Genomic DNA, 21,985 nt, shown 5'->3' with positions numbered 1-21,985 from the left:
TCTCTGTACAAGTGCTAATTCCCCAGCCCCGTCAGCTTCTTCAGTTCCCTTTCCACCTCTTCCACAAAGGCTGGGAAATTCTGGTCCAAGAGGCACAGGCGTAGGAAGGGGCCTAGCTCATCCACGCTCCACGCAGGTTGTTCGTAGACCAGGGGCAGCTCCTCTGACGCCAGGAGAGACTGTAGGGGCCCAGAGAGCAGTTTGTTAGTAGCTGCGGGCAGAAGCCACAGCCTGGATCACAGAACACAGAAAATCCTTGCCTTAAGGAAAGATTGGGGAAACATGCATTAAAAATTCGTGTTAATCTTAGCTTTACAGGGTTCCTTTACATGACATTTCTAAATATACATCGGTGAGATAAACTTGTATTATCCTTACATATTTCAAGTGTATTAATGAGATGGTTTGCAAAGTTACTATCCTGCTTTAATGAAGAAGACCGTGCTGCTAACATTTTGTGGATCGATAAGAAACCTACCAGTGAGTGAACTTCACTAGCTTAGTTCATCTTCCCCACCTCACAGGTGGGGGAATTGGTGTAAGCAGTTCACCACGTGGAAGCAGGTTCTGAATGTAATGAGAGCCATCACAAAGTGACCACCCAGAGAACAGTTACCTCACCGTGTCCTTTTCTGGTCCTGTCCGAGAGGTTTGACAAATACAGAAAAGCATGTGACTGTCAACACAATCAACTGTCAACACAATCAAGACACACAACATTCCCATCACTGCCCAGAAACCCCCTCCTGTCATCTCCCCTTGTCAAACCCCACCCCCACCCCCATGACCACGTCTTCTCTACATACTGGACAGCTGTCCCTTTTCCAGAATGCCACATAAATGAAGTCACATACTGTTGGGCATTTCTTCACATTTATTTGCCATCTGTATGTCTTTGGTAATTTGTAGTATTTTAAAACCAACTGAATAAGTTGCTAATATTTAAATATTAGGAGAGTTCAAATTAAAGTCTGATTGTGCTTGGCAATTCTGACAATACGGCGACACTGAGGTGAAAATGATGGTCTCTGGCTTCACCTACGCATGGTTCTTTGCCACATTCATCTTAATTACTCCTGAGATGAATTCTGTTAGGTAGGTGATTTCACACCCTCGCTATGGATGGCAATGTCTGCTGTGCGCTGTACAACTGACACCTCTCCAGGAACTCTAATCTGCAATGAAATGTACTTTTCTAAACTGAAACCAGCTTGTCAGACTCTCCCTAGAGGTAGAAAGAAGAAAATGAAAGGAACAAGGAGGCTGTTCTCCAGTAAGAGCCACTGGCAGTATAGCAGTTTATTTCCTTCCAAACGTGTGTGTGTGTGTTACAAAAATCAAAGTTATACATGCTGCTTTGTAGCCTTTAAAAATTGAATGTACTAGGGCCGGCCGAGTGGCTCAGTTGGTTAAGAGCTCGCTCAATAGTTTGAGCTCTGAGCAACAGCGGATCGATGCCTGGCCCGAGCTGAGCAGCCGCTGAGTTGCCAACAGGTGGCAGGATGGCTCAGCTTAAAAAAAAAAAAAAATGAATGTACTGTGACTGTCTTTTCATGTCACTAGATGGGGATATACGTCCCTTTTACTGACTGCATTGTTATCCCACCTGTGGTCATTCACACTGGAACCACTCAGTATCCTGGCAGCAAACAAGTCCCAATTTTGTTACTACAAACAGCACTGAACAGCATCCTTTACACGTATGTTTATGTAGCTGAAATAGAACTACAGGTAATAAGATATAACATTAAATTTGATCTGCATTGCTAAATTGCTTTCCAAAATGTTTTACTAGTATTCCTAGAAAGACTTTCCCAGAAGGTAGAGAAACAACATGTCTGAGCTCCCAGTCTGGTGCTTTTTCATGTTTTGCGTGGTCCTATTCTGTGTAAATCAACCGGGCTGAGGTGCACCTTTTATAGCAGCTGATGTTGCCTGAATCACACCCTGCCTGCTCCACGTGTTTCTGTGCCTCTGCTGTCACCTCCCCGGCTCCGCTAACCTCTGACCCTGTGCAGACCTGAGACTGCACCAGGCACCGTGATGTCTGCTTCTGCTGCTGGACAGCGGCCTTTACAGTTGCCTGTCATAGCTGAATTATTATAAGAAACCTTGAAAGTTTTTTATTTTATGATTGTCCATTTATTTTGAGTTAGTGGCAAGCCAGGTGGAGAAAACACCTATATTTTCTTTTTCGTACCACTGTTAGCACAGTTTGATACATTAGAAAGAAAATTCATCCTGAATATAGATGAATTCCATATTCCTATGGGCAGAATTTTGCGGGAAGTGTAAGCTGTTGGCTCAAGAGCCTGCTGTCAGCGCTGCTGGGAACACAGTGAAGAGGTGACAGGCCTGAGCTCCCCACAGGGCAGACGTCAGGTAACAGACTGAAGGGATGGGTTTGCAGGACTCGGGGGCCAGCGCTGCGAGGGGTGTGGGAACAGCTGAATCCTCCCGGGTCTCCACACATCCCAGCTGAGGTCTCAGCACTGAAAACGTGCCCCTACGGAAACCACCAATGATCTGACTCCAAATTCATACCGAAACTTGTCTAAAATAGTCGCCAAATTTTAATTAAATTTACATTCTTCTCCTTTATTCCTCTTTTGGGGAAAGTAAAATTTAAATTCTGAATCTCCCCCATTTAAAGGCTAGCACTCTAGGCCATGCCTCCTCTTCCTTAGGAACAGTTCAGTTTGCCCCTCTTGCAGATGAGGATGGCCTGTCTTCACCATCTTATACAGTAAAGCTGCAGGCTGCTAGTCCAGAATGAGGGCGTGAACAGGGACACAGTCTCAGTCTTGTCACTGTTTCGTGACAAGAAGACAACATGGAAACAGGCCCTACCTGTGCTAACTGGCTCACCGAGGTCCTTCTTGGAGCACTCGTGCTGGCTAGTACCCACTGCTGCTGCTCCGGCTGCTGCTGGGACTAAGGAAACACTGCAATTAGGAGCCCAGCTGAGCAGAATCATCAACACAACAGGCCACTAAAGAACTGGAAACAGGCGTTCGTGTTCACAGAAGAGCCATGTCGGGAAAGGTGGCGTAGTCACTGGGTGGATGTGGTCTGCCCTGTCCCGCAGCACAGGCACGCACAGCTCAGGTCAGGCTTCTCCGTGTCTGACAGGCTCTTGCAGCTGCTTTCTGCCCCACACCACGTGGCCTTTGTCTTGAGAGGCCAGCCCAGGACCACATGCTGCCGGGCCCAGCTTCTGATTATCATGGCTTGTCACCTAGAAATTACTAAAGTAATACAGGCTCACTGCCCTAAAGCAAAGCAGGGGGAAATCCCCTATAATTGCAAGATAACCATATGTTTTTAATAAAACTGGGTTTTAAAAATACTTGTAGACATTCTGAGGGAAGGAGTTCTTAGACACTGTGGTCACAAAGAAAGCCACAAAGAACAAGGTAGAGGTCTGGCCCTGAGAGCCCACAGCAGTGAAAGCCTAACTGGAAACCGTGACTGAATGCACGAGGACTGGGATGGCGGCTGGGACAGGACGTCAGGCCATGGGGGGGGGGGGGCTGCTGTGCTGAGCACGATGCAGGAAGGTTCTAGAATACATGCTGTTTCAGAGGAAGCTGTCAGGTGAGGGGCTGTTGGGGAGCACACAGGCGGGTGCCTGTTCCAGGCAGGTACCATGAACAAGGCAGGAGCCCGAGGAGCCAGGCTCTGAGGGCCGCTTCCACCTCTGCACCTTCCCAGAGCCCCACCAGTCCTTCCGGGCACAGGCTTGGCTGTTTGGACACCTGGGGCTGCGGCAGTGCTCATCTCCATGCAGGTGTTCCCACCCCAGGTGTGCGCTGTGGTATCGGGAGAGACCAGGCCCTCTCTGGACAGTCCTCTGCCCTGCAGCCGTGCATGCTGCCGCCGGAAGTCAGTCACAAGTGCCAAGTTCTGTTTCCGGCCCTAAAGGGAAGCTGACTGGTGCTAGTCAGTAAGGATGAGCAGAAAAGTAGGTCAGGACACGTCAAAAAAGGAGGGGTGGTGCACAAAGGAAGGCAAGAGAAGACAGAGAAAACTAGTCAAGGTCACTAAAATCAAAATGAGCAAAAAGGGGACGATTCAGGGGTTCTTAGGTGAGACCCATTTCTGTCTTCAGTTTCCTCATCTATCAAAATAAAAGACTAATGCCTAGTGTTTTTCCAGCTCTAACATTTGATGTTTTCCTAGGATACATATCAATCCAGCTAACACCGCATCCTTCAAACTGGGAAAGACGTCAACCAAAAGCCAGATGTCATAAACACTGAGCAGTAGCCACGTGTGACGACGTGCCTGCGGCTGGTGGCGGCTCCAGGATTAGACAGACCAAGTGCACAGAGAGGAGCCCCCTGGACCTGTGCTAGCTAAGGAGAGCTCACCTAGGAACTGCCCCCCTCTTGCCTGTCTCCTGCCTCTCGCTTCGAAGCCCTCAGGTTGAGAAACACCTGGTTAAGCCACAATTAGCAAAATTGCAAGGCTGATGAAAAGTAAAAACAAAATATGAGCCAGGAAATGACTCAAGAACTTGAAATAGAGAATTATTTTTATTTGCAAAAAAATAACTATTTTAGAGAAATACGTAATTATTGGGAAAATGAAACCTGAATACAGGAGGTGTCTGGAGCTTGGCCAGGGCTTGTACCTCGTAAAAGGGAGCTAATCTGCAGGGCACAGCTAGGGGCACACGGCGGGCTGTGATGGCACTAGGATGACCGGTGATCTGGGCGGGGCTTCCCAGGTCTGCACTCAGAAAGCAGCCCAGCGGCTTATGTCTCTGCAGCTGACACTCCCTCTTCCGGCCCTGTGGACTTGAGTTCTGACCCTTACTGACTAGGATGCTAATTTGTTCATTTGCAAGAGAAGGCGGATCTGAGAGGGAAACAGTACTGGCCATAATAGTAATGATTGATAATGTTGTTTAGATATTGGCCAGGCACTGTACTAGGTGCTTTCTACACACACAGCATTTCAATCTCCCCCTTTTACAAGAGGGGTTCAGAGACTTGCATGAGATCATGCAGCGACTAACTGGGCCATGATTCAAATCTAGATCTGTTCTGATTCCAAAGCCTGTGGCCTTTGCACATTGTGTTCTCTCATCTGCTCAGAACACCAAACCACAGCTGGGAGGAGCCCCTGAATACAGAATCGAGAAGAGACATGGCATCTTCCCAGCCCCTTTGGGGACATTTCTACCTGGATATTTGCACCGGCCTTTAAAATCAGAGAGCGGGAGCCTTCAGATATCTGCTGCTGGAGCGCACAACCCCAGCGGGCATTTGTTACATGTGTCACAGCTTATCTTTTTATATTTAGATAATTGTGCAGCTGGGTTTCTCTTCACGACCTTTATAAGGCCCAGACCCAGTTCCCAAATTCTGGGACCCTGTTGGGTTCCTGTTGCACCCCACGCACTGGGTACTATAACCTGAATCTAATAATGAAACCTACAAAAAAAGGGGCAAAGGATCATGAGCAATAAAGTACCTTATAATAAACCACTCCATCCTGTCTGTAGGGAGGCATCTAAAGAATATAGCAGGGGCTGATGAGGCATAATGTTGAAACGAGATCAGGGTTTGTGACAAAAGCAGCTTTAGTGCTGATGCTGACCTCTTCACAAAGGATCACGCAGAAACAAACGAAGGTAAAGAATTCTAAAACACCACAATCTGATTTGGCAAACTAAACACATTCAAGAAGAAATCATGCAGCACTTGCTTAAAGAAAAAGACTTCACGACAAATAATGTAAATTTATGTTCACCCTAAATTATGATTGACAAGAAACTTGGTGATAAAACAGCAAAAATGAATTGTCTTGGTCCAGTGAGTTTAAGGAGACCTAACAGAAAAAAGTGATGGAAAGCCATGTTTGGAAAATCATTTCTCGAAATATAAAATTAAAAACCCAGCTTGAAACTGGGATTTCATTCCAAGAGCAGAGATAGATGCTTATTCTAACAGCACTTGGGACCATGCCAATGAATACTAGAATGTGGACACCTTGGAGAAATTCTGTGACAATTCTCGGACTTTGATCACAAGACCCTTTACACTCTTGCAAATTAGTAAGGCCCTCCAACAGCTTTGGTCCAACTTAATGTCTATCTGATACTTATGATAGACGTTAAATCAAAAATTTTAAATATTCATTTAAAAATAAACCCATTGTTTAATGTTTAAAACATTTTTATGAAAAATAACTATTTCCTAAAACAAAAATGTAATGATTGTTGCAGACCTCTTTAATGTCTAGCTTAATGGAATGCAGGTGGACTCTCTTGTCTCTCCCTGCTTCAATCTACTGACACATGTTGCTTTGGCTGAAGTCCATGAAGAAAATCTAGCTTCACACAGATATGTAGACGGAAAAGGCAGAAGCATTTTAAAATAGGCTTTTCAGATAATTGTGGACATTATTTGATATGACACCAAAACTCAGCAAGTGGCAGTTTCTTAAAGGTTTGTTGCAACACAGAATTAGAAATCGTGGCAATGGGCTCTTATAGTAAAACCCATGGTCTCTTCTGCACTTTGAAGAGAGCGCTTATCCATGTGTGATTTTGAAGCAGCATGCATTTGGCCATTTGGAAAATACTGGTTCACTGAACTATACAGATCTTCCAAATGTTGAAACATTTTGTCGTGTCATTATTTAAAAAATCAAGTTCATTAACAGCACCATCAGGAAGGTCTTCTGGGTTAGGAAGCTGAAGCTCGAGTGGCTCATCCAAGTTATCCAAGACTCTAATTTTTCCTTGAGAAGCTTATTCCATCATTGTTTGTTGATAAATACTATCAGTTGTTTTCCTGAAATGATAGGCCCAGTTTATTCGTTTCTGAGACAATGTCCACCAAATACCCAAATCTGAATAACCAGTTTGTCCATTGTTCTTTCAGGTAATGATGGTTTTTCATGAAGAAGGGCTAGTTCAGCTCCCAGCCCCGTCAGTCTCACAGGTGCTGCCCCAGGGCCGCGCTTCGGACGGCAGGGCTGTGACGTCTGTTCTTACTGCAAGTGACGTGAAGAACATGGCGCCTCCTGGTACCGCTGGTACCACTGCCTTCATTTGGGCTAAGGTGACAACAGTTTTGCTCACAATGCTTTTGTCCCATTAACGCAAATATTGACAAAAAAGGGCAAATGTCTTAATATTATTACAAAAATAACATGGGGACTTTGTGGACCCCTGAAAAGGTCTCAGGGAGGGATCCATGGACCACACATTCATTACCACATTCCAGTGCACACAGAACGCAGCTGGGACCCCTTCCCAGTCTAATTGCTAGGATTACGGGCAGCTACGCGAATCAACCTCCAAGTTCAATAAGTCGCTCAGCATTAGGCATCTTTTTTTGTTTTTTTGTTTTTGTTTTTTTTAGCTGAGCCATCCTGCTACCTATTGGCAGCTAAGTGGCTGCTCAGCTCGGGCTGGACTCCAACCGCTGTTGCTCAGAGCTCAAACTCTTGAGCGAGCTCTTAACCAACTGAGCCACTCGGCCGGCCCTAGCATTAGGCATCTTTTAACCCACTAATCCCACCAGGGCTCTGGCAGCCCACAGAGCACCACCTTTCAGGCTGCTTGCACATCCCCCACAAGCCTACTCACTCCATGCTGCCCGGGGACGCTCGGCTTGTGGCCCGGCCCTGGGCCTCCCCCCGCCGTCGGTGGGCCAGGCTGCAGCCCGAGCTGCCGGCCGGCCCCGTCGGGCGCCTGGACGGTGATGTACTGGGCCAGGCTCTGCACACAGCTGCAGCAGTGCTCCAGCGCCTGCTCCGCCGACGCGCCACCAAACTGCACGCGGAACATGCGGCTCTTGTCCTGCGTGACAAACAAGAAGTTATTCTCAACGATCCCGGCCATGTCACTTAATTTGTGTGTGCTGTAGGGCGAGTGGCACTTTGCTTGGAGGGGAAGGGTATGGAGATGGGAGCATGACCCTAGGTTGTTGCTGTGGGGAGGGAGAGCCAATAATCCAGTGTCTCCCCCACTTGTGGGCACTGCTCCTCATACTAAAGTCATTTCCTTCAGGGACCTGACATCATCAGTAAGGATGGAAAAGTCCACACAGCATATGGACCAGGAAGGGGGCCATACTGATTGCAGTAAAAGATAAATGTTTTTCCTTCCTTTGGAATACAGATTTCATAGCTTTTAATTCCTTAGGTGAAAAATCTGTGAAGATAATACTGCATATTCCTCGCTCAAGAAACATTTTCTTTTTTTCTCTTTTTAAAAGATTTTATTGGGGAATTAGGGAAGGAGAACAGTGTTGGGGAATTGGGGAAGGGGAACAGCCAAGCTGTTCTCCTTCGATCTTAGTTGTGGAGGGCGTACCTAGCTCAGCTCCAAGTCCAGTCGCCATCCAGCCGCCCGTTGGCAGCTCGCAGCCGCTCAGCTCAAGGTGCCGTGTTCAATCTTAGTTGCAGGCAGGGGTAGCCCACCATCCCATGTGGGAGTCGAACTGGCAACCTTGTTAGGAGCACATGCTCTCACCAGCTGAGCCATCCTGCCACCTGTTGGCAGCTCAGTGGCAGCTCAGCTGGGGTGCAGCTCACTGGCCCATGTGCGAATAGAACTGGCGACCCTGTTGCTCAGAGCTCACCCTCTTAACAAACTGAGCCACTCGGTCAGCCCATCAAGAAACATTTTCTAAACCTGAGTGTATATAAAACAGGTAGATGCCACATTAAACAAGCTAGTGAATTTAGAAAACAAGACTGATACTAAAAGCTCATGATGTCACGTTAATAACTTGTGGTGTCCTTAATCTTTAAAGAGGCCAGACCACCATACAAATTACATGTTGCCTTTAATTTGCTGTATAAGTTACATCCCTTGATAAATCAGCAAAGATGGGAGAGATGCAATTAAAAGTTTTAAAATCTGGCATCAAGTTTATTTCATTTTAAGTTTAAAAACAGGCCTGAATTATAACAACAATGAACCCATTATTTTAATAAAAGTAGTTTCTTTTTCCTAGTATAACATTCTGCCTAGTTTAGAGAAGTCAGTTTACACAAAAGCCACCCCAAATAGGACTGTATGTATTGTGTTCCTTTATTCCATTTCTTCCATAAAGAAATTCAGATGCACACTTAACATAGTGACAGCACTTTCCATTTACTAAATCCATAAATCACTGCTGACTGCAAAGTATACCTCACCACAGCTAGCAAATCCTCTAAGTTCCTCTAAGCCAAAATTCCTTGATTCTCCTGTTCACAGTTTACACTATTAAAATGTTTGGGTAAAGCACTCAGGCAAAGCCCAGTGCTTAGCTCACAGCACACTTCCGCCAAGGCTGAGCGGTGTCAAGTGTCACGTTCACAAAACAGACACTGCTACTCCTTCCTGTCACTGCTGGCTGGGGTCTCTTCATTTTTTAATTTATTTAATTCTTTCCCCTGAGTATAAAAGTCACCCATTATTATTACCCCCTCCAACAATGAAAAACTATGAAAAGGAAATATTCTGATATATACCTATATATTAGAACATATACATCTACTCACACATAAACTAATATAATAGGTTATAGATCATGTGTAGGTTATATATTTTACACTACTGTTTTGTTACCTATTTTTTATTTAACAAGTATAAAAATAGAAGTGTATTTCATTACTTTTAATGGCTAAAGAGTGTTTCTTTAGCTGCCCCCCTGCTGACAAGCATCTAAGTCATCTCCAGCCTTTCTCCTGCTATAAACCACAGAGCTCTGACGAGCAGTCTCGTGCACTCATCATTGTACACAAATGTCTAGAAGCAGACTTCCTGGTCCGAGACCCGTGTGTTTTGGTCCCTAATGCTGACCTGCCTGCGGCGAGGCTGGCACCAGCTCCCTCCCAGAAAGCGTCCCTATGCCCATTTCCCAGTGCCCTTGAGAATGTCCTATGATTTGTAAATGTTTTTAACCTACTCGGTTAACATAGATTTTTAACTGAGAATTTCATTTCTTTGATTACAAGTGAGGTTGAGTATATTTCTTAGACTTATTGGTCATTTGTAATTTCTCCTTTGTGAGTGCCTGTTCATTTCCTTAGCCACTTTTCTCTTGGAGGAACAATCCCCAAATTACCAAGAGTCACTGAAAGCTACTTTCCCTGAGGAAGGGGAAGAACTGATGAGAGAACCACACATTCAGTGTCTGGTGGCAGTGTGAGTCTTCCTTTGTGAAACTGGGCTGGTTTTTTGTTTACAATTTATCAGGTGTTCCCAGCTCACCATAGGACAGGCTCTCTATGAAGACATCTATATGAAGTAGTTCTATATTAGCTAATTCTATTACAATTCTGTAACTACACAACCTTTTGAGAAACAATTACGTTCAAAATTATACCTCGTAGCTAGATGACAAATTATATGCAGAAACAGACAATTAAGTGTATAAACAGGGCAAACATCTCAGACCAATTATGTAAGTCTAGCGGTGTCTACACGTGACCACGTAAGAATGAGTTTGGATAGTTAGGGTTTCCTTGGAAGGCTGGATGTCTGACAGCCTGACTGAAGACTTGCTCCACGCTTCCTTTTATAAAATTCTCAGACAGAATCTGAGCTTATCATCTGAAGCCAGAAATGCCAGTTCAGCGCATGAGGACCTAAGATTAAAAAATCAGGAAAAATCTGAACATGAGTTACAGCTCCATCCCATAATCATGGGGTAGCACAAGGGAAAACCTGCCCCCCGGTTAACAAAAAGGACTACATTGAAAATCCTGATGAGATTTATTTTTTATGCCATAATTAAAAGTAAAAAATCCTTTTTAATTCACTTGCTGTGAATTGTTGTGGGTGTGGGACAGCCTGTTTCACATCTCTGCCCCTCCTACCAGTCTCAACATCACTGCTTCTTTATAGCCTTAGTTATAAAACTCTGCTCAGCTAGACTTCAGATGGTTCTCCAGCTTGACTGTTCTATAATTTAGTTGCAATTCTGATGTGTTCACGGGATGAGGCACAGTGTGTGTGTACTCCACCATCTGGGATCTCTCCCCCTCTTTTTCCTGTTCTGACTGGGTGTTTTTTGCTACCTTGTCTTCCAAATTGCCGATTCGATCCTCTGCTTCATCTAATCTACTATTGATTCCCTCTAATGTATTCTTCACTTCAGTTATTATACTCTTCATTTCTGACTGGTTCTTTTTTTATGTTTTCTCTCTCCATTTTTATGTTTCCTGTGTCTTTGTTGAAGCTCTCCCTGAGATCACTGAGCATTCTTATAACCGGTGTTTTGAACTCTATGTCTGGTAGATTGCTTGTCTCCATTTTGTTCAGTTCTTTTTCTGGAGCTTTGTTCTGTTTAATTTGGGATATGTTTCTGTGTCTCCTCAATGTTTCTGTGTCTCCTCATTCTGGCCATGTGGAGATTCCTAAGCCACAGGCTCTGTAGGTGACGTTACAGTCTCAGCACACATGGAAGACATGGGCCCCAGTGAGGACCATGGAGGAGGAGAGCCATGGATACAGCAGAGACCTCACAAACCCACCAGCTTTGCCTGCTAGTTTTAGATTCATCACTCAGATCCAGAAGGAGTTTCCCATCACCACTAGGACCCCAACCAGAGCAGTTCTCCCCATCTCATATAGTGAATTCCTCTATTGTAGAAAATGAGGGAAGGGGAGTACAAAGAAAAGACTTCATCAGAGAAGGGATTTCAGCATTTTCTTGGCTTCTTTGCTTTGAAACCAAAGTCTAGGCTAGAAGAAATCATGAAAAAATTCTTCAGTGAGTTATTGAGGTGAGAAGTAAAGAGGACAGTGGTTTGAGTTTACTCCTTTGAACCAAGCTCTCTTCAGAAAGGGAATTATGTGTCAACTGTTAGCCAATCTGATAGGACCATTTTGATCAGAATTACTGAAATAAAGGAAGTGCAAGTAGGCAGAACTTATACAATCTACTTATTCCAGCCAGATGGTAAAGAAGTATAATCTTTATTATCTTTATTACCACAAAGAATTTAAGTTATTTTAAATTGCTGTTAAAGGAATGAAAATTTTATTTCAAAGTACTTCTTCCATTTGTCAATTGAAATAATGGTGTTTGTTACATAATACTCGGTTAACTAAAGTTATCCAAGGGAAGAAACACCAAAGATACATTTTGCCAGGTAAAGCAAAAAGAAGAATCTGTTGGCTCAATATTAATATATCAAGTCAATAGAGCCACGGGAAAAAACCCCGAATCTTGACAGGTGTACAAAAGCTTCTGATAGGGGCCAGCGGAGTGGCTCAGATGGTTAGGAGCTTGCTCAAGAGTGTGAGCTCTGAGCAACAGGGTCGCTGGTTCAATTCCCACATGAGCCAGTGAGCTGCGCCTGAGCTGAGCTGCCGCTGAGCTGCCAACAGGTGGCAGGATGGCTCAGCTGGTGAGAGCACGTGCTCCTAACAACAAGGTTGCCTGTTCGAGATGGTGGGCTACACCCACCGCAACTAACGACTGAACTCGGCACCTTGAGCTGAGCTGCCGCCCAGATGACTAAGTGGATAGAGTGCATGCTCTTAACAAGGAGGCTGCCAGTTCGACTCCCACATGGGATGGTGGCTATGCCCACCCACAACTAACTGAACACAGCACCTTGAGCTGAGCGGCGTGACTGGACTTGGAGCTGAGCTTGCTGTGCCCTCCACAACTAAGATTGAAGGACAACAACTTGGCTGTTCCCCCTCCCCAACTCCCCACCACTGTTCCCCTCCCCAACTCCCCACCACTGTTCCCCTCCCCAACTCCCCAATAAAATCTTAAAAAAAAGCTTTTGATAAAATTTAATATGTAATCCTGATAAAAATATTAGTAAATGAACTATAACTGAAAGAGTATCTCCCTTACATGGTAAAGAGTATACAATCACCAGCCAGAAGCATCCTTAATGTCTAAGTAACACTGCCTAGTCAGGTCAGTGAGCTGTCCAGAATGGTGCCGTAACCATAACTATGGTGTACGGGAAGGTTAATTCAGTAAGGTGGAGAAAGTAGCAAGTATAACTACAGTAAATAAATACAATTATCATTGTTTGCAGGTTATAAAATTACTTAAACATTATATATATTCAATACATGAATATTATATGAGATTATATATCTATACCAATGACATAAATACATATTTCTATATAACATGTAATCTGTACATGTCAATAACATGTAATCTCCATACATACAGTATCTAAATACTCTGAAGAGGAAAATTAGGCAAAAGCAGTAGGCAGGTGATTCACACAATACAGATGGGGAACAAACACAAAAAATGTTCTTTCTCATTAGTTACTAAAGAAATGCAAATTAAAGGAAGATGCTCATTTTTGCCTATCAAATTGGAAACTAGTTTTTAAATTTTATCACCATGTTCGAGAGGATTTGGGTAAATGAGCATTCTTACAGATTGCTAGTGCTGTAGAAATGGACAACCTATCTGGAGGGAAAATTTACAAAATAAATGTTCCCAATTCCAGGACTTCTAAATAAACCCTTATGAAAATCAAAACACATTTATAATAGTGAGAAATTGGGGATTAGTTAATTAAATCATGGTGCATCCAAACAAAGTGCTATGTAGCCATGAAGAATCATGTTTTCAAAGACTAAGAACTGCCATGATATAATGTTTCTGACACCATGTTACATAACAAGAGAACAGATGACAGAGCGCTCTGTATATCACAGACTCATATTTATAAATCGCCTCCTTGACAGGCACTGTTCATAGCCATGAGCCAATCCACAACTGAGGCTGGAGAAGCTACACACTCATTTTGCTCATCTGGGCAAGTTGGGACGCCCACATTTCACCTGCAAAAAGCAGCTCCCGCACCCACCCCCACCTGCACACAGAAGACGAGGTCAAGCTCAACGCTCAAAAGCAGTTGGCCACACAGCATCTTGCCTTTATCGTTGTTCCAAACAGTAGACAGTCCACGCGTCTTACAATCTTCAACCAGTTCTTGCTACCAATGAGTGAAAACCCTTCCTGCAACAAAATAAGCAAAATTAGCAACAGAAGAACAATGGGACACGAAGAGCAGCTGTGGGGCAGCGGCTTCCGGTTAGAAAGTTGTGTGATGATTTAGTCTGTAACTGACGCACAGCAGAACCGACTCAAAGTCTCACTACCACTGAGGCCGACCCTCCCAGTGGGTCCCTTTGTCCGCGTGCTCTTCTAGCACAAGCCACACCAAGTCTCACCTTTTATTCCTTAATCTTTTCGTATTGAAAAACAACAAACTATTAAAGACAGTAAATGGCCAGTCGTACTTGCTATAAAATACTCTTCTAGGCCTCTAGAATTTGCCAAAATAGGAGCCTACATTCCTGAGAGCCACGGATTTCCGTTATATTAATGATTAACTTATCTGACACATCCCTAACAACAGAGTGAGGTTTCTCTTCATGAGAATCTTCTTTTCAGATTCCTATGAATGGGAAAAATGAAGCAATTTGTTTTTAGATGCTGAACGTTTAGTTCTTCATTTCAATTTAAAAAAAAAAACACAACAAGGCAAAGAGAAGAAGGCAGTAGAGGGCACACCAGTCTTAAAAGAGGGACAACAGCTGGATCCTAAAGGTGGAAAGACGATCTTTTTCTGCAGCTTAATAAAGTAAATAGAATTGACGGTTTAATGATGATGGTGGCTGATCAGCTCCAGTGATGCTGTCAGTGCATTTCCTCAGTTAAGCAGCCCGTTAAGATGGACCGTGTTCGGCATTTAATGAAGGGAACCCAGGGAACTGGAAAGCTGACAGGGCGTAAAACCCGAGTGCACACTGCCTTTCTACCTTGAAATGTCAGTCTGCCCAGCCAGGGAAGGCTACTGAGAACCTGGGAAATCTCTGTCTTGGAAAACAAAAGCAAATGTTGTCCCTTACGCATGGGAACCCTCACAAATATCTCTATTCCTAAATCTGAATATGATGAAAATTCCATAGAAATTTACAGCCCAGGAAAACTGTGTAGGTTAAGTCTTTGACATTTTCATTAGAAAAAAGAATCAATTCTAAAATGTTGATTCTGAGAGTTTTATCATTATCTTTTGTTTTTAAACAGAAAAAGAAGTCAGGAAACCATTTGTGATTTCTTCTTAAAACTCTCTTGGAATTTGCAAAGAGAAATGTGTTCATTATTATATCCAAAAACATGTAAATGTTGTAGCTAAAAATGGCAGTATATGGGGAAACCGCACTCACACACAGTGCTGATGGGAGTGCAAACTGGTCTACCTGTTACGGAGGGCAATTTGGCAATACCGAAATTACATATGCATTACATTACATATTACATATGCAAAATTACATATGTAAAATTACATAAACATTCACTCTTTAATCCAGCAACCCCAATACCAGGAATTCATTTCACAAATCACCTTGTACATGTATGAAGGTAACATGGGCAAGGTTAAGCATCTCTGTATTTTTGATGGTAAAAGATTAGAAACAACTTAAATGTGCATCAGTAGTGAACTGGTTAAATAAATTATGGTACTCTATACAATAGAATACTATAAAACTGTAAAACATAATGGATGGTCTATTGTCAGTGCTGTCCAGTAGAAATAGAATTTGAGCCACATATGTAATTTAGCCATATTTTAAAAACAAAAAGAAACCGGTAAAATTTTAATATTTTATTTAAGATATCAAAAATTATTTCAACATGTAAACAATGTAAAACATTATTGATGACATAGTACAAAAATATGTAAATTAAGTCTCTGAACTCACACCAAAGCTCAATTTGGATGCTGTATTTTCCATGGTAAAAGTGAAATGTAGCCCTACCAAAACAATAAAGTTGAGGTTAATGGTGAAATATTTTACACTGTTTCCATTTTAAAACCAAAATTTAAATTAAATAAAATTCAAAATTCTGTCTTTTAGTTGACCAGCTACATTTCAAGGGCTCGGTAGCCATAGATGGCCCATAGCTACCTTCTCAGACAGCGCAGTTCTGTATGTATTGATCTCCAAGGTATATGGTTCAGCAAAAAAGCAACCTACAGAACAACGTCCACAGTACATGACCTTTTGTATAAGAAAGGGAGAGAACACGCAGTGTGTACAGCCGTGTGCTGCACAATAGCATTTCGGTCAACGATAGGCTACATATACAATGGTGGTCCCGTAAGATTATAACAGAGCTGAGAAACTCCTATCGCCCAGTGATGTCGTAGCTGTGGTAAGTCCTAGAGCAACCCTTTACGCCCGTGCTTGTGGTGATGCTGGTGTGAACACACCTACTGTGCTGCCAGTCGTGTAAAAGTCCAGCACACACCATTACAGTAGTACACTATGCAGTCTAGTTGTGTAAGTGCGCTCTGTGATGTCTGTGCAATGACGAAAGGGCCTCACAATGCATTTCTCAGAACGTATCCTGGTAGCTAAGCATGGCTGTGTTCTTATTATTGGCTTGCATTTACATTTAAAGAACGGAAGGACTGGGCCGGCCAAGTGGCGCGTTGGTTGAGAGCTGGCTTGGCATCCCACATATGAGGGCCAGTGACGCTGCCCTCTACAGCTAAGATGCGGAACAACAGCTCAACCTGGAGCTGGGCTGCCGTGGGTCGCCAGCGACGGCGTAGGCTGCAGTCCCTGTGGCAGTGGGTTGCAATGGGCTACTGTGTGTAGCCAGCAGCCAGCGTGAGCGGCCAGAAGCCGCAGTGAGTGGCTGTCCAGAGGCCGGCGACTGATCTGTCCAGAGGCCGACAACTGATCTGCCTCGCCCGGGAGGAGCGCAATGATGGTGCCAACTTGGGCCAGTGACGCAACATCCTCCACAACTAGACTGAAGAACGAGATGACAGCAACTTGTCTGTTTCCCTTCCCCCAATTCCCCAGCACTGTTCCCATCCCCCCAATTCTCCAATAAAAAAAAAATGGAAGGACCAGCACACAAGAGACTAAAAATAATTACCTGTAGGAGTGGGAATGGACAGTAGGGGTCAGGGGTGGGAGTAAGAATTTTTACAGGAGACCTTTACATTGCTTCAATTTTTTGAACCACAGAAGCCTCGTATGCACGTGTATGCACATATTGGTACAAACAAGGATACCCATTCCAATATGGCACAAACCCAAGGAAGAGGTGGAAGCAGGACCTAAAGAAATGCTGCCTATGGGAACAGATACCTTTACAACTTTTCTGTAAATCTAAAACTATTCTAAAACAAACATTTATTAAGGAAGAAAAGGCGATCAGCTCTCGGCCCTGGGCCGGTCTTCTCCCTTCCTATCTCTCGTCCAGTTTGGACCCTATGGGACTTCTCCACTTGGCTAGTCCGTATCACGCCATGTAAACTGGCCTGGATTGGAACTCGGCAGTTTTTCTCCACACGTGTTGTGGCCTCAGTGAATGGCATCACACGCCAGTCAGTCACCCAAGTGATCACCCTGAAATCATGCTCGACTCCTTCTTTCTTCATTCCTCCAGCAACACCAGTCAATCCCCAAGTCTTAGAGATTCTACCCGCAAAGAGCTCTTTCATGTGACCCTTCTCCCCATGTATAGTCAGTGCCACACCAGGCTGCCCCCAGTTCTTCCCAGAGTTATGCAGTACCTTCCTTCCTCCAGGCCCAATTTCAATCTACCTATGCTACTGCCAGAGCAGTCTCTGTAAAGCCAAAATAGGATGAAGTCCCTGCCTTCCAGTGCAGGCACCCCATCGTGCCCTCCTACACACCCCACCCTACCCCACCTCACCCCACCCTCACCCCGCCTAAGAAACACCCCAGATAAAGCCCAAGTTCCTCAGTGCGTACACATCTCTTAACATTCGGCTTCTGCCTCGCATGAGCAACTGTTTCCTTCAGCTCTCGTACAAACCCTGTATCTGAGCCACAAGCTCCCTGCAGTTCTGCAAACACGTCACGCTCCTCGCACCTTGATTCATTGCCCACCTCGTTCCTAAAATGGCCTTTCTCTTTCACTCATGTTTGAAAACTCGGCTTTGTCTCCACCATCCTCACAAGACAAAGCTGTGCTCTCTCAGTATCTTGTCCCTTCAAGATACTTGAAGTGAACGGGAGGAATCGTGAGGCAGGTTCTATAGCATGTGTCTTGTTACCCCTTGGGTCCCCAGCAGCCATCACCACGGTTAGCAGATGCCACTGGTCAGTGCCCACAGCCACACAGGGGGAAATGGTGCTGTGCTGAGCGGGGAATGCCGTGGCCTCCTCCCTGACAGCACTCCTCAGCTGAATCACTGTCCAGCTCTTCGTCAGTTTGTCCAAACCATTTTGCCTCAGACTTCACACATCTCTTGTCTCTGCCTCTTCCCTGACTTTTTGCTTGATTAGCCCCTAATCATTGTTCATTCACCCCTAATCTCAACTGGGTCACCCTGTTACACTGCCCCACCACACTCTATTTTTTTCTTTCATAGCACTTCTCTCTCTGTGTGTACGTGCAGTGATTATTTGCTTAGCATTTATTTTTCACTGGACTATAAGCCCCATGCAGGCAGGGGCGATGTCTGCTTTGGTCACTACTGTATATATAACACCTATTATAGTGTTTGACACAAGATGATGCTTCAAAAAGTTTTACTGAGTGAATGACTTAAAGAATGAAACTTTTTATTAAAAAATTAATTAACAATATCTTGCGCCAGTATCATTTCTTGGGGGCAATGAGGTTCATCAATTTATTACCTGTCCAGTGATGTAGGACATCTTCCATTTGACTTATACTAATCGTGTTCAAGAGTCAAAGAGAGCTTTTTCATTCTGATGCTTTGGGGTTTAGTAAAAAAGTCTGCGTACCTAATCACTTGTCACTTATATGTTCCCAGGGTTTAATAACTGATCTCCCTATCTTTGAAAACCAACCTCTTTCAATCTCCTTTAAGGTTTATCTATCTGGTGAATCAGGTTAGCTCAGCAGATGACCCCTCCGTTCAGCCCTTCCGGACGCACTCAGTTAAGGGACCTGCCGCGCCTGCCACCACCACACTCCCCACTGCCCACCACTGAACTCCTACTGGGCCAGCCACTCTGCTAGGGGCTGAAAAGGCACCAAATCTGCCCAGGGGAGAATGCAGCACAATCACCCTGGGAGCTTCTCCCCTTGGTCCTGGGGGTACCGGTTCCCCACCCAGTTAAAAATCACTGCCATAAGAAGCCACTGTTAACTGATGACAGTCTGCCATACTCCTTGGAGGTGCTGGGATGGAAAGAGTTGGGAACTGACAAACAGGGTGGGAAGGAAAAGAGAGAGGGGTCCTCTAGGGAATGCTAGATCAGCATCAGACAAAAGGAGCCAGTACCAAGAAACCATGCTCAGGATAGAGTAATACGGAAGACAAGAGGGGTGAGAGTTGCAAGTAGAGAATGTTCAGTCGCATCAGGTGATGCAGTAAAACTAAGGTCTAAAACTGCACTGAATTCAGCAGTCCGGAGGTGTATGCGCTATAATGTCTGCCCGTGTCTGTCATGCGGCCCACCTCTCACTTTCTAGCTCCCGCTTTACTGCAAACTCCACAGAGCAAGGACTGTGTTGCATCTTTGTATCTTGCATGTCTGTTGAATAAAAAAAGAGTGCCAATATCTGACACCCTCAATTCCCTCTGACCCTACTTTGAACCATCCTCTCACGGTGTCCAGCTCTGGCAGTCTCCCTGAGACACCATGGCCAGAATGCCACGTGGTTTCAAGGTGGGGTGCCACACCACACTTTTATATAAAGAGAGTCTGAGCTTTTGGTTTTCAAGTATTATAAATTATAAGGTTCAATTCTACATTTTAGTTATCTATGTTCTCCTTGGCTTCTGTTTTCATAAATAATTAAGAGTTACCATAAAGATAAGAGAGAAAAAGACCTAAATAACAGATGCAGAGTTTAGATGCAGACAATCTGACATCCAAAGGTAGTGGAAAACACTACCTGTGCCCTCACCCTAACCAAGCCCATGTCCCTTGCTGTTGATTCTATCATTGAGTGAGTTTCTTTAGGCACCTCTCAGTTCTGACTTTGCCAGTTTGGGCAGACAGCCAGGAGGGCATCACAGGGGTCACTGGCATTTAGCTGGGCAACTGGCTTTAAAAACATGCCAGCTATGATCATAAGTGCTTTGAAGAAAACAGTGTTTTACTTTTATGGAAATGACAATTAAAAATGCTCATAGCTGCTACCAATCCCCCGATTCAGAGGAAAACAGCATAGGAGAATATGGTTATGAAAATAACCTGATGACTAACCACTGACAATCCACCTAGTCCCCAGGCCAAGAGGACCAAAAAGGCTTCTTGATGAATGAGAGGTGTTTGGGTGCCAGGTGATTTATTTAAAAATTGGGTCCTGGCTTAAGCTGCAGGGCTCTGCTTCTGACTCACTTTCCCTGGAGCTCAGGGTTTATGAGGCTCCAATTACAGTGAAAACAGGAAAAACATATCCATGATCAAGGAGTGGCTACAGAATATGAAGATAATGTGCAGAGAGAAGAAAGCAAGCAAAAGAACTTGGATTTTTTAAATTAAATTTTCAATAATCATAACTGTTATTTATTAAGCTAATAAAAGGGAGCAATAAGGTAGATAACAAGAAAGAATTTATAGCTGGGTTTGAGGGTTAGATTTTCATCTTAGATTTGAATATGAGCATTTCTGTTACATTTAGAAATACACAATATTGTGCTTGGAGGACAAATAATTGTCTTACTCAGAGGACTTCTCCACACTTAGCCTGAAGATAAATAAACAACATCCTGGCTCGGACTGAGACAGCGCAAACTACTGGGTTGTCAGAAAAGTCATGATGCATTTTTGCAACGAAAAACAGAAAAAAATACGTCATGACTTTTCCAACAACCCAATAACATCCCCCTTCAATAACTTACTTTATTCTGGAATTTTCATTTTCCTGACTTATAAGAGATATATAAGCAGTTTAGTTTCATAGTGAAACATAGCCTGTTTGAAAGGAGTAAGATAAATAAAATGAATGAATAATGTTAACACATAGGAGCACTATGTTTTGGAATGTTTAACATCTAGAAATCATGATGTTATGAAAAGTCACAATTTGTTCCAAAAATATGTACTAAGAATCTATTATGTACCAGGCTCCATGCCAGGTCCTGTGACTGACACTAGAGGACCCACGTTCCTTAGAGACCTAACTGATAGCCTAGAGGAAATCCAACCAACAACCATTTAACAGCAACAATCAATGTGGCAAGTTCCATGCTTCTACAAAAGCACAGAAAAGAGGCATTCGAGTATAAGGCCTATAGGAAATGACCCTTAAACTGATTTTTAAAAAACTTTTATTTTGAAATAATTGATCTACTTTTATCTCTGTAATATAGATTTTCAAACATACACAAAAGTAGAGAAAACAGTAAAATAGGATGATGAACCACCATGCATTCATCTTCCAGTTACAACCATTTTCACAACATGGCCAATTTTATTTCACTTACACCCATGCCCCGTAACTCCCACTGCCCGTATTATTTGGAAGCAAATCCAGACACCTGTAAATATGTCAGCTAAGGACTTTTCTTAAAACATAAACACAAAACCATTACCATACCTTTAAAAATGTCCTCTAAGCACTACTTCGGCCAACAAATATTTGATTATGTGCACCACAAAAGAACGTGCATTTAATTATCCCTGGCACAGGGCTCTATATTCCTCAATCACATCAGGACTGCTCATTACTTTGCTCTCTTCATCACATACACAGTCTCAATTTCTATTTAAATACCTATGATTCCCAAATCATATCTCTAGTGCGACCTCTCTGACGGTCAGAGAACCAGGAAGTTAATTGCTATACAGTCAATGAGGGCACGTGGAACTGAGGTCTCTGCTTGACTGTCTTCAACTGTGCAAAGCCAGAGCCATGGTGACACACACTGCTGCTGCCAGGCTTGGCTTTTTGCTAGAGTTCCCTGACCACAATGAATGATGCCACCTTCAGTGGAGCTGCATAAGCCAGGAACCTACAAGTTCCCTTCATACCAGCCCCTGTCCCTCACCTCCCATTCC

General features: G+C 43.8%; 1 protein-coding gene across 1 annotated transcript; it reads right to left on the bottom strand.

Annotated features, from left to right (window-relative positions):
* Positions 1-14: 14 nt before the first annotated feature.
* REC114 (REC114 meiotic recombination protein) lies at positions 15-18,664 on the bottom strand. The gene is made up of 5 exons (XM_019667929.1): positions 18,644-18,664; positions 13,884-13,967; positions 7,607-7,819; positions 2,851-2,934; positions 15-179 (listed from the first exon to the last, which is right to left on the bottom strand). The coding sequence occupies exons 1-5, from the start codon at positions 18,662-18,664 to the stop codon at positions 15-17; spliced, it is 567 nt and encodes a 188-aa protein (XP_019523474.1).
* Positions 18,665-21,985: the final 3,321 nt, after the last annotated feature.

The sequence above is a fragment of the Hipposideros armiger genome, unplaced genomic scaffold (assembly GCF_001890085.2).
Source record: "Hipposideros armiger isolate ML-2016 unplaced genomic scaffold, ASM189008v1 scaffold_511, whole genome shotgun sequence".
NCBI lineage: Eukaryota > Metazoa > Chordata > Mammalia > Chiroptera > Hipposideridae > Hipposideros > Hipposideros armiger.
Note: the sequence above shows the minus strand (reverse complement) of the source record. Positions and strands in the feature narration are given on the sequence as shown.